We start from the raw sequence: 15814 nt of genomic DNA, 5'->3' as shown, positions 1-15814 counted from the left end.
TTAGTACTTCAGGGGGCAAAGTAAGCTAACAAAAACCGTGTTCTCAATGAGAACTAGAGAGAGAGATTGACTTCCCCTGAAGTTTTTCAAAAAAAATATGCAGAATCTTGAGTATACAGTTACCCCACTAGATATCCTCTACCGGGTCTCTTGGTTAGGTTAATCAACCTAGTTATACAAGTTAATCAACTTGAATAACATGTGGGGTAATGATGGTATCTAGTGGGGGGTCCGCTTTTCAATTTCCCTTTAAGTTTACCCTTTTTAGGTTATCAACAAATTTTTGAGAGAGTGAATGCTTTGGGTGCTTAATGCTTCGACTATTTTATCCTTAACCTATTTTTCGGCGGACCATTAAATGTTGCGTTGCAACACTTATTTTTGTTGATTAGACTTGCTTTAAACGCTTTAAAGACTTAAATGCTTTATGCTTGAGAAGAACTCAAGCTCAAAAGGAAACAAGTGTTGTTGATAAAATCAGATGAAATTATGATTTCTTAGTTCAAATCACGTGGTAATTTATTGTTGCGTTTGTTGAAGAAGTCATCTTGAATTGAAGTTTTGAAGCTCTCGCAATATGAAGGTCAAAAGGTTGTTAACCACAACAAGGTTTATTATAGAAAGAAATTTAACCAAACGAGTTACAAAAAATTTTCTCTTCCCTCAAGTCTTACCTTTTTCTTTAACAAGATTTTGTTTCAACAGATTAGGCGCCCAACATTGCAGGGCATTTGTTGTGATTTATGATTTAACTGTAGCTTAGTCAAGAGTTCTGAGTAGTTTTCAATCTTTCTCACTGTTTTTGAAAAATTTTCATATTAACGTGATTTATCTTCAAATTCACGTCTTTAGTCAATATGCTCTCTTCGACCTTTTTATTATCCATATTTCAATTTCTATGGTGTTAGTTGTTGCTTTTAAAACACACCTAAATTACAGGACTTGCTTAATAAAGCTCCGAGAAATTTTTTTAAGCTAACTGTTTGTTTATTTTTTGATCATTGTATATAATCTATTTTCTGTTTGCAACTTCTTAAGGAACAGGTTTTTAAGCTTTATTTTTGTTCCGACCCCTCTTGAGGGGGAGGAACTATATACTCAAATGGGTTTTTTTTTGTTCAGTCAATTTTGGCCGATCGATATATTCATCGTAGAGAGTTGAGACTGGTATCATTAGAAAGCTTGTCCAGCGTAGAATATGGAATTAAAAAGATTTTTTTATTTTCGTTTTTGATAGGGAGATATCGAGGTTTAAACTTTTGAGAAAATAGAGTGAATTCCGTTGATTTCATTCACCTTTATTTGGAATTTTTAACTAAAATTTTGCCAATTTTGATAAAATTTAATAAAATTTTTCAAGAAAATGTTGTTGATTTTACGTTTAAAGACAAAATACATTGTCGGCTATTTTCATTGAATTTTTTTTGTCACAAATTCCGGCTAAATATTTCACAAAATTCAGACTTTTTCATCAAAAACAGCACGAAATAAGTTTCTTTAGTCCACTCTGATTAAATTTGCAAGCAAACACCACTAACACAATCTTTTCAGACTGAAAAGGGGGCTAATTCCACTTCAACTTCCGTTGAGAGTGCTCTGTAAATAAAACTGTGCCGTTTTTTGCTAACTATTCGTTGATTATCAAAAACGCAGCATTTATTTTTGATTTTTTAACTAACAAAATATCTATATCAATAACATTCCAAAAATTAAATAATCCTAATCAGCATTAGGACAATGAGCATTAGCAGGACTAGTGCTGTACCAATCTTGGACCGTTACAATCCAAAAACAATTCGGATTGTCGTCAGTCGGTTTTTTATTTAAAAAAAATCGATCTTTTTTATATTAATTAAATAACAGAACATTTCAGATCAAAGCTCACCAGTGATAGGTCCTATTGGCTTCCTAATTAGCTCGAAATTAATTTATCTAATTGATTGCTTGAAAGCTTATGGTCGTTTTGACTTTTAAAATATTTGATTTTTAAATAAAAATGGCTTTTTGAACTTTGCCTCCATTTTGCTCTTAAGTTGGTCAACTTGTATCTTAGTGTCAGCAATCAAAGAGTGCTCCTTCTTTCTGCTGAATTCAACTTTAGTCTTTATTGTGGTTTTACGCCTTAAGTTATGGTGTTCTGGCTTTGATACTACTAGATTTCACAATTTTTTTTTTTCAATTTTAAGGTTTTTACCCATTTTTCATGTTTTCTAGTTTTGTCAAATTGTCACGTTATTGTCAGTTCATATATCACATTTTTTGCGTTCAGAATAACGCACAATTGATAATATTTAAATCTTTAAAGATATAGATTGTGGTTCTTTACCGCTTCGACAGTACTTTCTCGAAGAATTTAATTGAATTTTTAAATTTTGTCTTTAACTGTCATTTTTACTTTGTCTTTTTAGTCTTATTTAATTTCCTGTACAATGACCCCGTTTGATTGGCTTTTCCCGGAATAGTAGATGAGCCGATGTTTTGATATTAGAAGATAGATTATGGCTTTCATGACTTTGAAAACAATTGTTTTCCAAAATGAAAAAAAAATTTCAACTTCGCAATTTTGTTCCTTTTATTAACTGTTTGTTACCTGGTCTCTTAATTAAAAGTTTAAGATGACATTATTTTTGTCAGGGGAAGGTGTCAAAAGGGATTGGTGTAACAAAATCTAATGTTTTTAAAGAATTCGATATGACTTCGACACGGGTTTTTCACAAAAAAAAAGTAAATTAATTTTTGATTTTTGTCATATTTGACGTTCTTTTTGTAGACGTAAGACTTGTTCTGGATAATTGCAGGTCTCGATGGCTTCCTCTGGAAGAGTAAACGAACCTATTTAATATTTCATTTTGTAATTAATGGCTTTCATGTCTTTGGAAATAAATTTTATCGATAAAAACAAGTATTGCATAATCTTGCTTTTTTTCTTTTTAGTCTAATTGTTACCTAGTTTCAATAATGAGAGGTCACATAATACATTTCAAGGGAAGGTGTCAAAAAGGATTGGTGTCACAAAATCTAATGATTTAAGAGGATTTGTGATGACTTTAATGGCTTCCACACGGGTTTTTCACAAAAAAAAGTAAATGAATTTTTGATTTTTGTCATATTTGACGTTCTTTTTGTACACTTAAGACATATTCTGGATAATTGAAAGTCTCAAGGGCTTCCCTTGGCAGAATGGATGAACCTATTCAAATTTTTCTTTTTGTAATTAATGGCTTTTATGTCTGGAAATATTTTTTTTTCGAAAAAAAACAAGTATTACACAATTTTGCATTTTCTTCTTTGTCTTATTGTTGCTTATTTTCATTAATGAGCGGCCACATTCTACATTATTGGTGTTCGCGGAAGGTGCAATCAAACATATTTTGGAGGCCAAAGTATAGCTTTACGGCTTCCAAAGCATTTTCTGGCAAGTTTTAATTGATTTTTAGTTTGTTGTATATTTGTTCTTTTTGTAACTGCATCATAAAAAATTGAATACCAAGAGTTCTTAATTCCCTTCTATAGAAGCATTGCTAATTGTAAACCTGTGAGATATTTTAGTTGATTCCTAATGGTTTTCATTACTTTGAAATTAATTGTTTTTTTAAAAAAGTTCAGCGAATTTTCTATTTGTTACCAAGCTTTATTATGAACTGGTGAATAACCATTTTTTTGGTGATTTACAAGTTATTTTAATTATTTTTAGTTTTATCTGACGCTCTTTTGACTTTGTTATTAAGTTTTGTTTTTTAAACGGACATAAATTTTTGATGTAATTAATGTTTGTTGTTGTTGTTTGATTTTGCCGTACGTCTTCGCTCGCTTTCTTAATATCGGCATATCTCATCAATCTAATGCATCATTTTTACTCCACTGAGTTGTTTGCTCTGGAGGCTATCTTTTCGTTCATACACCAGTTTTTGTTGAAAAATACTTGAATTTATTGTGTTTTTCACATCTGTTCCTCATTTGGTAGACAATTATGCCAAAATTGTGGATGAGCGGGGTCGGAACCTTATGTGCGATCGCACATTACCGAGCCGCCTTGTTTATTTAACAATTGAAACGTGTTTTTATGGAGACTAGGAGGCAAGACAACTACGGGCAAAACTCAAATTTTTACTGACAATTATTTTAAACTGAAGTGTTTTACTTAAAGCATAGACATTAACTAGAGGCCTTAATCATTAACTATATAAGCTTTTTTTCCAAAAATCTAGTCTAAGCTTGTCAGTGTTGAGAGAGAAAAACTTACAAAATAGTAAAAGCAACTAATGGAGAAGAAATTTTCAGAAAAATAAATTCAAATTGAGATGATTTTAGATGAATTGAGATGATTTTTAATATTTTCAGCCATTTTCGAGTTTTTATAACTTTACCTAATATTGTTTTTAAAATACTTTTTGCGTTTTGGTCATATCTGTTGTCTTTCTAATGACTCAGTCCTTTCTAAGTCCCACAGGCTTTCATAAGTGGCACAAGAGAACGTAAACGTTTTAAATTGATAATAAATGAAATTATTTATTATCAATTTAAAACGTTTACGGTCTCTAGTGCCACTTTTGAAGGCCTGTGGGACTTAAAAGGACTGAGTCATTGGAAAAACTCGGGCAACAGAAAGGGCAACAGATACGACCAAAACGCAAAAAGTATTTTAAAAACAATATTAGGTGAAGTTAAAAAAAACGCAAACAGCTGAAAATATTGAAAAATCATCATTTTAATGCGTTTTTAAAAGCACAATGGGTCCTCTCATTAATGAGTCTAAATGGTAAATCAAGAAAGGGGACAAAATATGTTCTAATGTTAGAACACCTAGTGATAATTTCATAGAAGGCCTTTGCTGCCCATTTATGGATTCAATTTCGAGAGCACATTTGTCACTTTTAGTAGCATTTATGAAAAGTTGATTATAGAAACGGCGAAAACTGGAGTACAAATGCCGCATTTGAAAACGGAATTTCACTCCACTTTATCAGCAATTTAAAAATTTTTACACTCAGAAACTACTCGCTTTTTTGGTTCCATAACTACTCCCGCGTTACTCCGGAAACCACCACTGCAATTTGGCTACTCGTTAAAACAAAAAGTTGAATGTGAAAATTTTGAAAAGAAGGACGGCGCCCCAGTTCAATCCAAATCTTTTGGATTCTACAAAAACCACGATGAGACCAATAATAGCCCTGCTGTCGCTTCGCGGCTATTCAAAGTTAAAATAATTATTGCACCGCTCAGCAGTTATTGTACCGCCAATCAATTTTCAAACTATGAAATAGGCCTTTTGCTCCGAAAGATGAACTTCGATTTTCTTCGAGCCGAAATGTAATTAGATGCTGTTACCAAACCTTGTTAAATATTTTTTAGATTCAAGTATGTAGAAGTATTTTGCGTAATTGGGAGGCTGTGATGGATGCTGGTGTCAATTTTGGAGAGCAGTCGAGTCGGTTGAAAATTGGCGGATGGTTCAGACAAAATTTGATATTACTGTTGGTTCTACTTAGTACGAGTTCATGGCGATGCTGTTTGGCGGTGGTGGTGAAAGAAGGAGTCAAGTCATATATGCGAACAACTACACCGTCTTCTCAGGCACCTGATTCTCTGTTGTTCTCTACTATTCGCATGTACTCATTTGGAAACTATATGGAGAATCTCTATACGCATTGATATTCATATGAATCTGCATTGAATCTGTATACGCATCGCTAGAACAAAGAAGGGTTCAGAAGTGTAATGAACTCTTGAAAAGGGATATTAAAAACTCAAGCAAAGTTTAAGAGAATTTTGAAACAGCATCTGCTTCAGCAGTTTAAACTTCTATTGTTTGAAAGGAATATTAGCTAATTGAGAAGTTATTTTGATGTTTAATAGAAAACGGTATCTATTGCATTGATTTGCGATCAAAAATTTATCATTCTATTGCGCAGAAAAAAATCTTTTCGACGCGACTCCATTTGGGTCCATTTTGAAATGGTAGAGAAATAGTTGCCAATTTGTGTGCTTTGTGTGTAGTGAGGAACCCTGGGAAAGTGGTGCTGACTTTAACATCCCTAACTGGAGATGCGGACTTGTATGCTGCTGAGTCGCCCTCTGAGTTCGCCTCAGCTGAAAGGTAACAAACACACTTCACACATCAAACAGTAATCTCCAACTTCTTAGACCCACTAATTGCTTTCAAGAGTGAAGCAATTATTCGTTTTTTCTTCGTTCGAGCCCCTGACCCTAATCCTCCCGCTGCTTGTTTGTGGTCGCATATTTTTGCAACACCCAAGTGCACCCTCGAAATTTACTCAATCAATCATTTCCTATATAATGGTGCATCTTCTGAAATTGGAAGGGGTAGGGGGTCAATTTGAACTTTTCTCAATAGTATTCTGCTTACGTCTGAACTTCCTCATTTCTTCTCTTCTTCTTTACTAACTTTTCACGTATGGTGCTGCGATCTGTTGATTGATTCTCGCGTGACAAATCACAACAATCCAATGTGGCTAGATCTAGTTGGAGCTCGTAAAGGTAAACGTCACACAATGTTGTGTTGGAGCTCTTATTCTATCTGTCTGAAGGGGCGTCAAACCGTATTTAGTAGAAACCTATCCTTTTTAGCCAAATCTGAAGGTGATTCTAATGGAAAACATTCAACTGTTCTAAAAGAATCGGTATTAAACAGGAAATAATTACTCGATAACAGATAACATTTAAACAGTTACCGTGCATGTTTTGCAGCTACGACTTGAGTTCCTACTCTTGTGGAAGTGACGTCATTGCAATTCCTTATGACTTCAAGCGACCAGTATCAGTAGCCATACATGGACACCCATTTGCAGAAGAGACAACATACAGACTAGAGGCGCAAGTTCTCGAAGTCAAGGTATAGATTAGAATTTAGTGATTCACACTGCGTAGTTCGTCAGATTGTAGAATTTGGGAATTAAACTGAGTTAGAATCCTTGGAAAACGCCTTACTGGAATTCCCACTCGCAACAGTTCAAGCTCTTCGGGTCAATAAAGTGACAAATGATTAAGTTGGTGATTAAGTAAACAAGGGCTCGCTGTAATGTGCATATATGCTCCCGTAAATCTTGCCTCAAATGTTGCTCGAAGAACACAGAAGCTAATTTGTAAGCAAAACACGTTCTTTTATGGTTTACAATGTGATCGGCTCCTCGAAAATTATTGCGAGGACCATTAATTTTCTGTGCATAGAAATAGACTAACAAAACGTAGCTATCTTTGAAAACTTAGGGCAAGTGATCATATTTGAGCACCTTTAAATCTCCTGCGGCAAACTTCAAAAATAAATATCAAGCAGAACAAAAAAAAATGAAAATCGATGTTATAACTTTTGAACTTCTTCATTTCATGGTAGATTTCAGCAATCTGCTTTTATGAAAAAAAATGAACTCATTACAGAAGAAAATGCAATTTAACACAATAAAGCAACGAAAAACATCTGCTTGCTGATTTCTTTCGGAGCCTCAAAGTTTTCGAAAATATTGGATTATTATTTTGAAAAGTTGACAATCGAGCACTAATGACTTTATTTAGAAAAAATCAGTTGTTATTTTTCAAAAGAAGTCGCCGGAAACACCGCAAAGGAACAATCAAAATTTTGTGAACAGTTGTTGTTATCTGGAATGAGAGATTTTTACGTTGACAGTTTGAAGACAATTCAGCCATTTTTAGCTGCAAAACAGTAAAAGCAGTGATTGTTGTCTTGAAATGGTTTGCTAATATGTATATTGCATATAATGAAATCCGCAGTCTTTTTTAAGGTTTCCAAGAGCAAACGGGACCAGAACCGGCCTTATTAGTAATGGCCATTCGGGTATAACTATCCAACCGACATAGGTCTAAAAATTGCTTTTGGGTGCCAAGCACTTTATTTTGTGCAAGCTAATGTATAGATAGGCATCCAACGTTGACAAAAATGTTCCTATTAAAGATTTTTATATTGCCACCTCTGGGTCTATCATTTCTTATATTAATTGCTCTCAAAGGATGTTTGGAGCGCTTATATTAGTCCTGTGGTCTTTTTTATGCAATTGTTTGCTTCACCAATTTTTTGTCTGACTCATTTGACTTTTGATCTTCATAAAGGGATAAACAGGTAGCGCTCGCAGGGCATTGAATTCTCTTAGAGCCTAAGCAGTCTGTAAGAATGCGTTTCATCAAAACTGTTTTGAGAAGACGATTTCATGGGGGCGGGTGCAGCCCGCATTGACGAGCTAGTCTCTGCCACAAACAGCGAAGAAATTGCCAAAAGTAACGCCTCTCAAAACACAGCAAATTTGGACCTAAACGCCCTCCCAGACCTTGAAACGATATGCAAGAAAAAATTGCCTACACTCTGCTTTATTCCTGTCAAGTTTCGGGTAAGATGGCCTGAATTGCTAACACCTTTCATTGAGGGCTGTTTTTCTCAACCAAGTTCCCCCGAAAATTGGAAAAAAAAACTCTTTGCAATAAACAAGTGTGTTCTGCGCGCTAGCAACAGAGGGGCAAGAAACACAAGCAGCTGCAAGAACGGCTCATATTAAGTGTATTTGAGCGTTGGAATGGCGACTATGCTGGGCTATGGTTCAAAGCTGCCTCAATGAAACAAGCAATGAAATTAAATCATGACTCAATGGAATCGCTTTTTGCAGAACGTGCAAAATCTCTGCCTTCAAGGCCAATTTGGACGTGCAGCAAAAAGCTTGTCTTTGGATGGAGTGGCCCCTGATAACAAAAGAACGCTGAAACAGTTGATGAACTTTCATCCAGTAGAAGAAGTGCCACCGCGTGAAACTGACGGTTACAGTAGTTATGCTTATCAGTTTGACGAAGCGTCTGTGTTTAAAAATTGCTATCTTAAATTTCACAGCAGCCGGTCCATCCAAAATGTACCCTGAGCAACTTCTACATGCCGTAACGTGCGCAGTCCGCGATAAGTGAAAAAATCTATTTCAAGCATCACAAAACTGGTAAATTTGGCTAGCAAAGGGCAGCTCCCCAGTTTCGCTCCAACTTTTTGCTCTGCTTCGCTTACAGCGCAAAAAGCCAAAAGGAAAAGACAAAAGCGAAAAAGACAAAAGGAGGTAAACGACCAATCGCCGCTGGAGACGCTTTTTGACGTCTGATAGCCAAATGTATTGCGCAAATGGCCAGTTCTGAGGCTGTTGAACTTTTTTAATGCAGACAACTTGGAGTGGCAGTTAAATGCGGTTCTGAAAGTATTGTACATGCAACAAACCAAACTTTTCAAAAGTTATTGAACAACGAAAAAGTGGGCCTACTTCAAATCGACTTCAAAAGTGCTTTGAATTCCATTACGAGAAGCAGTGAGCTAGATGCAGGGCAAAAATTCATTCCCGCTTTTGCCTCTTTTGTTTTTTTTTGCTATTCTTAGCATAACAAGCTCTTTTTTAATTCAACTCACATTCAAAGTTAATCAGGAGTCCAACAATGAGACCCGCTGGGGCCCTTACTGTTTTCTTTAATACTTTGGCCTATTATCAAAGAACTCGAGAATAAGTTACCAAATTTATGCAGAATTCTTGGTACCTTGACGATGGAATTATAGTAAGAACGGAAGAGCTTTGTGAATCATTACAAATTCTATTAACTCATGGTAACGTGTGGCCTTGAACTCAGAAGAGACAAGTGCGAGTTGTGGTCCACCACGTGTTTTAAACTGGTGATTTCAAGATAAAGAGAAACAGACAATGAGGAATCGAAATCTTGGCCGCAGCAATCGGAATACCCACTTTTGTTGCATCTTGTTTTTAAAAACGGGTTCAAAATCTCAAGAAAGTATTAGACAATCTAGGCTATTTAGAGGACCCTCAGTGCGCTCTTGGAATTTTGCGTAGCTGTCTGGGTGCACCTAAATAGGTGTGTTTATTGAAATGCAACACTCCGTCCCCTGAGAGTAACAAAATACTTGAAAAATTTCATCATCTGCAACGAACAACTTTTGAAAGTGTATTGGGTTCTGTAATCAGCAATATTTCATGGGACCAAGCATGCCTGCCAATAAGCAAAACAGGAGCTGGAGTTCGACGTTCTCTGAAAATTTTGGATTATTATTTGGAAAAGTTGACAATCGAGCAAAAATGACTATATTTAGAAAAAAATCAGTCGTTATTTTTCCAAAAAAAGTCGCCGGAAACACCGCAAAGGAACAATCAAAATTTTGTGAACCGTTGTTGTTATCTGGAATGAGAGATTTTTACGTTGACAGTTTGAAGACAATTCAGCCATTTTTAGCTGCAAAACAGTAAAAGCAGTGATTGTTCTCTTGAAATGGTTTGCTAATATGTATATTGCATATAATTAAATCCGCAGTCTTTTTTAAGGTTACCATGAGCAAACGGGACCAAAACCGGCCTTATTAGTAATGGACATTCGGGTATAACTATTCAACCGACATAGTTCTAAAAGTTGCTTTTGGGTACCAATCACTTTATTTTGTGCAAGCAAATGTATAGATGGGCATCCAACGTTGACAAAAATATTCCTTTTTAAAGTTTTTGTATTTTGCCACTTCTGGGTCTACCAATACTTATATTAATTGCTCTCAAGGGATGTTTGGAGCGCTCATATTAATCCTGTGGTCTTTTTTATGCAATTGTTTGCTTCACCAAATTTTTGTCTGACTCATTTGACTTTTGATCTTCATAAAGGGATAAACAGGTAACGCCCGCAGGGCATTGAATTCTCTTAGAGCCTAAGCAGTCTGTAAGAATGCGATTCATCAAAACTGTTTTGAGAAGACAATTTCATGGGGCGGGTGCAGCCCGCATTGACGAGCTATTCTCTGCCACAAAAAGCGAAGAAATTGCCGAAAGTAACGCCTCTCAAAACACAGCAAATTTGAACCTAAACGCCCTCCCAGACCATGAAACGATTTGCAAGAAAAAATTGCCTACACTCTGCTTTATTCCTGTCAAGTTTCGGCTAAGATGGTCCGAATTGCTAACACCTATCCTTGAGGGCTGTTTCTCAACCAAGTTCCCCCGAAAATTGGAAAAAAACTCTTTGCAATAAGCAAGTGTGTTCTGCGCGCTAGCAACAGAGGGGGAAGAAACACAAGCAGCTGCAATTAAATCATGACTCAATGGAATCGCTTTTTGCAGAACGTGCAAAATCTCTGCCTTCAAGGCCAATTTGGACGTGCAGCAAAAAGCTTGTCTTTGGATGGAGTGGCCCCTGATAATAAAAAAAACGCTGAAACAGTTGTTGGACATGCACCCAGCAGAAGTTCCACCGCGTGAAACTGACGGTTACAGTAGTTATGCTTATCAGTTTAACGAAGCATATGTGTTTAAAAAATTGCTATCTTAAACTTCACAGCAGCCGGTCCATCCAAAATGTACACTGAGCACCTTCTACATGCCGTAACGTGCGCAGTCCGCGATCAGTGAAAAAATTGTTTCAAGCATCACAAAACTGGTAAGTTTGGCTAGCAAAGGGCAGCTCCCCAGTTTCGCTCCAACTTTTTGCTGTGCTTCGCTTACAGCGCTGAAAAAGACAAAAGTAGATAATCGGTCAATCGCGGTAGGAGAAGTTTTTTGGCGTCTGATAGCCAAATGTATTGCGCAAATGGCCAGTTCTGAGGCTGTTGAACTTTTTTCATCCAGACAACTTTTCAAAAGTTATTGAACAACGAAAAAGTGGGCCTACTTCAAATCGACTTCAAAAATGCGTTGAATTCCATTACGAGAAACAGTGTGCTAGATGCAGGTCAAAAATTCATTCCCGCTTTTGCCTCTTTTGCTTTTTTTGCTATTCTTAGCATAACAAGCTCTTTTTTAATTCAACTCACATTCAAAGTTAATCAGGAGTCCAACAATGAGACCCGCTGGGGCCCTTACTGTTTTCTTTAATACTTTGGCCTATTATCAATGAACTTGAGAATAAGTTACCAAATTTTATGCAGAATTCTTGGTACCTTGACGATGGAATTATAGTAAGAACGGAAGAGATTTGTGAATCATTACAAATTCTATCAACTCATGGTACCATGTGTGGCCTTGAACTCAGAAGAGACAAGTGCGAGTTGTGGTCCACCACGTGTTTTAAACTGGTGATTTCAGGATAAAGAGAAACACAGCAAATTTGGACCTAAACGCCCTCCCAGACCATGAAACGATTTGCAAGAAAAAATTGCCTACACTCTGCTTTATTCCTGTCAAGTTTTGGCTAAGATGGTCCGAATTGCTAACACCTATCATTGAGGGCTGTGTTTCTCAACCAAGTTCCCCCGAAAATTGGAGAAAACTCTTTGCCAAGCAGCAACAAGAACGGCTCATTTTAAGTAGATTTGAGACTGGAAGAATGGCGACTATGCGGGGCTATGGTTCAAAGCTGCCTCAATGAAACAAGCCAAGGAAATAAATCATGACTCAATGGAATCGTTTTTTGCAGAACGTGCAAAATCTCTGCCTTCAAGGCCAATTTGGACGTGCACTAAAAAGCTTGTCTTTGGATGGAGTGGCCCCTGATAATAAAAAAAAACGCTGAAACAGTTGTTGGACATGCACCCATCAGAAGTTCCACTGCGTGAAACGGACGGTTATGCTTATCAGTTTAACGAAGCATATGTGTTTAAAAAATTGCTATCTTAAACTTCACAGCAGCCAGTCCATCCAAAATGTACACTGAGCACCTTCTACATGCCGTAACGTGCGCAGCCCGCGATCAGTGAAAAAATCTTTCAAGCATCACAGAACTGGTAAGTTTGGCTAGCAAAGGGCAGCTCCCCAGTTTCGCTCCAACTTATTGCTCTGCTTCGCTTACAGCGCTGAAAAAGACAAAAGTAGGTAAACGACCAATCGCCGTAGGAGAAGTTTTTTGACGTCTGATAGCCAAATGTATTGCGCAAATGGCCAGTTCTGAGGCTGTTGAACTTTTTTCATCCAGACAACTTTTCAAAAGTTATTGAACAACGAAAAAGTGGGCCTACTTCAAATCGACTTCAAAAATGCTTTCAATTCCATTACGAGAAGCAGTGTACTAGATGCATTGCAAAATTTCATTCCCATTTTTACCCCTTTTTGCATTTTTTGCTATTCTCAGCATAACAAGCTCTTTTTTAATGCAACTCACATTCAAAGTCAATCAGGAGTCCAAAAATGAGACTCTCTGGGGCCCTTACTGTTTTCTTTAGCACTATGGCCTATTATCAAAGAACTCGACAATAAGTTACCAAATGTTATGCAGAATTCTTGGTACCTTGATGAAGGAATTATAGTAGGAACGGAAGAGGAGCTTTGTGAATCATTACAAATTCTATCAACTCATGGTAACAAATGTGGCCTTGAACTCAGAAAAGACAAGTGCGAGTTGTAGTCCACCACGTGTTTTAAGGCTAGTGATTTCAGGATAAAGAGAAACAGCCAATGAAGAATCGAAATCTTGAGCGCAGCAATCTGAATACCCGCTTTTGTTGCATCTTTTTTTTGAAAAAGGGGTTAAAAAAACTCGAGAAAGTTTTGGACAATCAAGGCTATTTAGAGGACCCTCAGTGCACTCTTGGATTTTTGCGTAGCTGTCTGGGTGCACCTAAAGAGGTGTGTTTATTGTAATGCAACACTCCGTCCCCTGAGAGTAACAAAATAGTTGAAAAATTTGATCATCTCCAACGAACAACTTTTGAAAATGTCTTGAATTCTGTAATCAGCCATAATTCATGGGACCAAGCATGCCTGCCAATAAGCGAAACAGGAGCTTGTGTTCGACGTTCTCTGAATCAATTAAAAGCTGCTTGTGTTGGTTCTTTATCTCGGTCAGCAAACATAGTAGAACAAGTTTCTGGAGTGAACGCAACTCACGAAAGTAGTTTCACAGATTTAGTGAAGGAGTTTAGCACTTTGGGTATTCCTCATTTGACGCAACAGAAAATTCAAGAAAAATTTGACAATATGGCTCTAAGCAACCTTCTTGAAGGTCAAAATTCCACCAGAGAAAAAGCTAGACTGTTATCTCGTTCCCTACCTCAATCGGGAGCTTGGTTGACTGCAGCACCTGTCTCTGCTCTTGGCGTACACCTTCAACCTAACGAGTTCCGAGTCGCTCTGAAATACCGTTTAGGAATTCCACTCTTTGATTCGGAAAGGAGATGTCCATATTTTAAGTCAGCTAACTTGGACATATTTGGAGATCATTCCGTTTCATGTCACGGGCGTGGGGCGATATTATCTCTCGCCATGACAGATTACGAGACACAATAATGGCAGCTTGTGCGTCGGTCAATCTTTCCCCTGTATATGAGCAAACCCATCTTCTGCCGGAAAACAAAATCAAGACCAGGTGACGTGTATTTGTCCAGTTTTATAGCTGGACAACCCGCAGCTCTAGACATCACCATTACGTCCCCACTGCAAGCCAGTCTTATCTCAGATGAGGTGAGGACATATGGTTTTGCTCTAACCCTAGCGCAAGACAGAAAGATTGGGCAATATTACCAGAAGTGCAGCGATATGGGCATCCAACACTTCACACCATTGGCGTTAGAAACTTTCGGCGGACTATCCGAAACAACGCGGAAAACATTGAAAAGAATAGCTCTTTTATCTGACAAGAGGTTTCCAGCCCTCAGGGCTATCAGTATCCTTCAATCGCGTCACTCAAGCGGTGTCATTAAGTGCCATGCGTGGCTCAGCTACAATGAAGAGATTCGCGATTATGAGCCCGAAATGATGCGGACTGTCGCATCCAATTACGCCGCTATGCCCAATGAGAGGGTCAAGAAAGTCTGGTTTAAAAACTCACTAATCTGAAGTGATATCGGACTCACTTTATGAAAGGGGAGCCCTTTCTTGTTTAAATGTCACCCATTGAGTGGGACTTCAATTAATTTTTTACTAGTTTTTTGTCCTCATCCATCAGCAGGGAGCTACAAGTTATCCAAATGGAGGAATTCAGTTTAACCTGCGCGTGTTTAATGCAGAAAAGTGGAAAATTGACGTTGTGCAGTAAAGTTGTGTTTAGCAATTGTTATCATCGGACCTTGAAGGCTTGATTTAATTTTTTTTGGACGTTGATCAAAACCAAAAATAAATTTGTTTAAACTACGCTATAGTTAATATAATTTTCCTTCTTAATTTTCACGGTGCGAAGGGCGGTGCTTTATCTTAAAGTTTTACCCCCTCATACACCCCACCCGCCCCCATACCAACACCCTCGGTCCACCCTCCTCCGCCTGGTGGTTTGGACCCCCTCTTGTCCAGCGCACCAAACTTGACACCCCTTGATATCATATCTAAGCCCCAGCTGGGTACCACCGTTTGTCTGTTATTTGAGAGCCATTTGCCCGTCGGTTATATTTCCTTTCTAAATTTTGTGCATTCCAGGATTCTTTTGCGTAAGCATACTCAGTAATACTGATTTTCATGTCTCGTGGTCAACAGATCAACGAGACATGAAAATCAGTGAGACATGTACTGAGATGTCGAAAGTCAGAATGAGATGAGCAAAAGTCAAAAGTATAGAGAAAGAGTGGTTTTCATTTATACACGGTTTTTAGAGGGAGCTAGAAAATTAAGCGTGGAAAAATTTGCTATTCAGCAAAATTTCACTCACTTGCTGCATTTTCAAAGCAGTTTTTATTTTAACCGTAGGTCAAAGTGGATTATAGCGCTTGGGGCATTTTAGGTTCAAATGTTTTTTTTTTCAAATATAAGAACGTTTTAAAGCATTTTTGGGCACCAGAAGCAAATATTGGTTCTCTTGCCTATGTCCGCTGTTTTTCCAATAGTTTTTTGTCTTGAATTTAAATTGTTGAGCTGTTTGATGGGCGTTGCTTCCAAAAGGAGAACACGACTGTAAAATTGTACGACAGGGCAGT

The 15814-nt window shown here is 37.3% G+C and overlaps 1 protein-coding gene across 1 annotated transcript in view; it reads left to right on the top strand.

The window, feature by feature from the left end:
* Positions 1–5348: 5348 nt before the first annotated feature.
* LOC142338440 (UPF0669 protein C6orf120 homolog) overlaps positions 5349–15814 on the top strand; it is a 12457-nt gene continuing 1991 nt past the window's right edge. Inside the window, exons 1-3 of the mRNA XM_075388205.1 lie at positions 5349–5574; positions 5998–6097; positions 6709–6853. Coding sequence (XP_075244320.1) covers positions 5499–5574; positions 5998–6097; positions 6709–6853 — 321 coding nt within the window. The 5' untranslated portion in view covers positions 5349–5498. The remainder of the gene's footprint in view (positions 5575–5997; positions 6098–6708; positions 6854–15814) is intronic.

The sequence above is a fragment of the Convolutriloba macropyga genome, chromosome 4, assembly GCF_964194025.1.
Source record: "Convolutriloba macropyga chromosome 4, txConMacr16.3, whole genome shotgun sequence".
Classification (NCBI taxonomy): Eukaryota; Metazoa; Xenacoelomorpha; order Acoela; family Convolutidae; genus Convolutriloba; species Convolutriloba macropyga.
This window is presented reverse-complemented; position numbering and strand designations above follow the sequence as displayed.